The 4,430-nt window shown below is 44.8% G+C and overlaps 1 protein-coding gene across 1 annotated transcript; it reads left to right on the top strand.

The window, feature by feature from the left end:
* Positions 1-469: 469 nt before the first annotated feature.
* Positions 470-3,225, top strand: LOC127312379 (G-type lectin S-receptor-like serine/threonine-protein kinase At2g19130). Its single transcript, XM_051342910.2, has one exon. It carries the CDS (start codon positions 538-540, stop codon positions 3,001-3,003), a length of 2,466 nt encoding a protein of 821 aa, XP_051198870.1. The 5' UTR covers positions 470-537; the 3' UTR covers positions 3,004-3,225.
* The last annotated feature ends 1,205 nt before the right edge of the window (positions 3,226-4,430 follow it).

The following is a 4,430-nucleotide window of genomic DNA, read 5'->3' as shown; positions in this document are numbered from 1 at the left end:
TGTTGCCCTGTTTTTAATATGTCAAAAACATACTGACAACGACAGAGGTGATAAATAGGGCACTACGCATCAGGGTAATAATGCTAACGACAACCTTACACGACCTGTATCAACTGACATCTGTTTGCATATATGAAGTCTGTCTCATAGGAGCAATTTGTAGCCTTACAAAAGAGGAAATCGTGATAATTTGGTGAATATAATGAACCTCTAGAAATCAGCTAAAACATGACAACTTATGATCAGGATAGCACCTGAGCTGTTCACAGGCTTGCGAAGTTGTGATGGTAAATACCTTGATGTGGACCAGTAGCCAAATGTTAGGATCTCATGCCCCACGCGTTCATCTTCATTCACTCCTCTCCTCTACACCACTCAAACCCAGTCCAGAACAAGACCAGGTTACATCGTTGCCCTTCTGTGATTCCGTGGATGCGACGCAGTTGATCATATAACCACTACTAGCATAAATGTCAATTCAAATAGTCTGTGCTGTTTTAATTGACTGTTGACTCCACCGTGTGCTTATTTACTGCAATGGCCAGACTTTCGAGCACCCATCCTATATTTGCAGCCTCCTCATCCGCACGCTTGCCTCCTCTTCAGTTCATCATGCCTCTCCTCATTCTTTTCACCTTGCTCTTGTACCTACGCATCCCAGCAAGTTCTGCCGCGACGGACACCATCTTGGCAGGCCAAGCACTTGGCATCAACAACAAGCTCATCTCCAAAAATGGCAGGTATGCTCTTGGCTTCTTCGAAACAAATGGCAAATCCTCTGGAAACACGAACAACTGGTACCTCGGCATATGGTTCAATACAGTCCCAAAATTTACTTCTGCATGGGTTGCAAATAGAGACAAGCCAATCAAGAACACCACCTCATTGGAGCTCACAATATCCCAGGATGGCAACCTTGTCATCTTAAACCGGTCTACCAAGTTCATCATCTGGTCAACACAAGCAAACATCAAAAGAAATAGCACCACTGCTGTGCTGTTAAATAGTGGAAATCTCATTCTGTCTAACTCTTCAAATTCATCAGAATTTTTGTGGCAGAGTTTTGATCAGCCAACAGATACATTTTTCCCAGAGGCAGAGCTTGGATGGGACAAGGTCACTGGCCTGAACCGCCGTATTGTTTCTTGGAAGAACTTGGTCGACCCAGCTACCGGTGTGTATTGCTATGAGTTAGACCCTAGTGGTGTTGACCAGTTATTGCTTGCACGACTGGGCCACTCTGTACCATATTGGTCCAGTGGTGCATGGGATGGCAAATCCTTTGCCTTGGTTCCAGAGATGGCACGAAATGTTAGATGGATTTCAAAATTTGTCAATAATATCCATGAGAGGTACTACACATATAGCTTACTAAATGAAAAAGCGGTTACTCGTCATGTAATTGATGTCTCCGGTCAATTAAAGGTGTTCGTTTGGTTCGAGGGCTCAAAGGATTGGCAAATGGTCTTCGCCAAACCAAGAACTCCATGTGACGTCTATGCGGTTTGTGGACCTTTCACAATTTGCAGTGATAATTCACTTCTAGATTGCAAGTGTATGAAGGGCTTCACCATCACATCCCGTAAGGACTGGGAGGTAGAAGATCGAACTGGTGGGTGCTCGAGAAATACTCCATTAGACTGCAGTAGCAACAAAAGCACAACACATACCACAGACAACTTCTACTCCGTATCATGTGTTATGTTGCCCCACAATGCCACAATAGGAGAGGCTGCTAAAAGCAAGAGTGAGTGCAAACAATTTTGCCTGAATAATTGCTCTTGCACCGCGTATTCCTTTAGCACCAATGGATGTTCCATCTGGCATAATGAATTGCTCAACATAAGACAGGTACAGTGTGGTGTCAGTATCAATGCAAACGGAGAAACTCTTTACCTTCGCCTTTCTGCTAAAGATATCCAAAGTTTGAAAAACAAGAGAAAAGGGATCCTTATTGAAGTTGCAGTTGGTACAGGTGTTTCTGCCCTCGGCTTATTCGCACTCATCCTCCTACTAATGTTTTGGAGCAACAAACAGAAGAGGTCTGTCCACGTAGTGCATGATGCTCAAGGTTGTAATGGAATCATTGTATTTCGATACACTGATTTACACCGTGCAACGAAAAATTTCACAGATAAGTTGGGGAAAGGCAGTTTTGGTTCTGTATTCAAGGGGTTCATAAATGATTCAGTTTCCATAGCAGTGAAGAGGCTTGATGGTGCTTATCAAGGAGAGAAGCAATTCAGAACAGAAGTGAGCTCGATTGGAGCCGTTCAGCACATCAATTTAGTTAAGCTTGTTGGTTTCTGTTGTGAGGGTTCTAGGAGGTTGCTTGTTTATGAACACATGTCAAACCGGTCTCTTGATATCCATCTATTTCGAACCAATCCTATGATGTTGAATTGGACTGCTCGTTATAAGATAGCCCTGGGAGTTGCTAGAGGGTTAGCCTACTTGCATGAGAGCTGTCGAGACTGCATCATACACTGTGATATTAAGCCAGAAAACATACTTCTTGATGCTTCATTCCACCCGAAAATTGCAGACTTTGGGATGGCAAAGCTTTTAGGAAGGGATTACAGCCGAGTCTTGACTACAATTAGAGGAACTGCAGGGTACCTTGCACCTGAATGGATTACTGGCGTTCCTATTACACCAAAAGTTGATGTTTATAGCTATGGGATGGTGTTGCTGGAAATGATATCTGGAAGAAGGAACTCGTGTGCACCATCTTCTAGTGGTGGCAACCTTGATGTTTATTTCCCTGTGCATGCCACACATAAGCTTCTTGAAGGAGATGTGGAGAGTTTGCTAGATAACAAATTACAGGGTGGTGTCAATCTGGATGAGGCTGAGCTGGTTTGCAAGGTTGCATGTTGGTGCATCCAAGATAAGGAGTTTGATCGACCAACAATGGGAGAGGTGGTTCAGATTCTCGAGGGTCTAGTTGATATCAGAATGCCCCCGATACCAAGGCTACTTCAAGCTATTGGTCGAAGCTAGCATTCTACGTGATCATTTACCTTTTTTCAAGCAAAACTAGCTCGATTGAATGCCTAGGTGTTACGATTAAACACCAGACTTATGTTTATATTTGAAGTGAGAGTTGTATTTACTATACAAATGTGATGCTTGTAACCAGAAATATAGTTGTGTTAGTTACAACATTGTAACTCTTTTGATGTACTCTTGATAAAATGCCCAGTATAATGTTAGCCATGAAAACAGCAGTTTGTAATTACTGACTCTGTTATGGTCCCTATATGCTTTTAAAATATATTATTGACTCCCGGTGATGTATCTTCTGATAAGAGTCAGACGGTTTCCACGACAACATAGATCGGCTTAAACATGACTTTGACATTATCACATTACAACACAATGGAGGTCTGTGGATGTAACAAATGGAATCCCGGTGCATGTGCAAAGATGTGGGTTGCTGTGGCGCTCATATTGGACTATTGGTATAGGGCGATGTGGTAGTGACGGCGTGAGGCAACCTCATGGTGCAGCCATCACCAAAGCCAAACATATGGCAATGCTACCGCTAAATTGTACTGCACTCAAAAGGCCCTACGGCTATGGGTTTTACAACATTACCAGCATACGAAGCAGACGCCAGGATGGTCTGAGTTGGGGTGGGTTGCTGGGGTGATGGTGGGGGGCTCGGCCTCTGATTTTGTGAAGTGAAGCAGATCGCGGGCATGGCGAGTCACCAGGTGCTCGACTGCGAGCACTGTGAGGGAGCGCGCGTACACACGGGAGAGGGAGAGAAAGTATCCTGTAATCTGTACTCAGATGGCGCAGGTAGGTTGAGCAGAAGGCTGGAGCGCAGGCGGCAGCAACGGGAGAGGCTTGGGCGCACTCGGGGGACGCTTGAAGCTGGGTAGATTCGACGCGAGCGCGCGGGAGTTGAGCCCTCATCGCGCGCTGATGCCGGTGACTGGTGAGGGCGGCGCTGCTTCGCCGCCGTTACCGGGGGCAGCAGAAGAGGCGGAGATGGAGGTTAGGGACATGGCAGACTTTTCTTCCGTGGCGCCCTGGGCAGCGTCGGGCCAAGTCAAGTCCGCCACGTTTTGCAACCAAACGCCGCACCCGCACAGGGCGTGGGGTGTTTCCGGGGCGTTTCCTATACACCGACCTGGTCGGCGCGTACCGCGCACCACACACCCCGCGCGGATACGGGCCGGCCCAGTTAGTTAGGTGCTGTCCCTTTTTTTTTTCTATTTCTATTTCTGTTTCTGTTTTCTTTTTTGTTTCTTTTTCTTTTTTCTTTAAGATTTAATTTAGAACGTTAAATTTTGAAATTCTGCATATTCAGAAAGACATTTTTAAAAAAACTAATATTTTCAGTAAGTATGCAGATTTTAAATTGTTTAAATTTCAGAAAAATGAAATTTGAAAAATGTTTAAGTTAGAAAAATGTTTAA

Source organism: Lolium perenne, chromosome 7, assembly GCF_019359855.2.
Source record: "Lolium perenne isolate Kyuss_39 chromosome 7, Kyuss_2.0, whole genome shotgun sequence".
Lineage (NCBI taxonomy): Eukaryota > Viridiplantae > Streptophyta > Magnoliopsida > Poales > Poaceae > Lolium > Lolium perenne.
Note: the sequence above shows the minus strand (reverse complement) of the source record. Positions and strands in the feature narration are given on the sequence as shown.

What these genes read in the sequence shown, in the direction of transcription:
- LOC127312379 (XM_051342910.2), top strand. Translation starts at nt 538, where the DNA reads ATGGCCAGACTTTCGAGCACCCATCCTATATTTGCAGCCTCCTCATCC.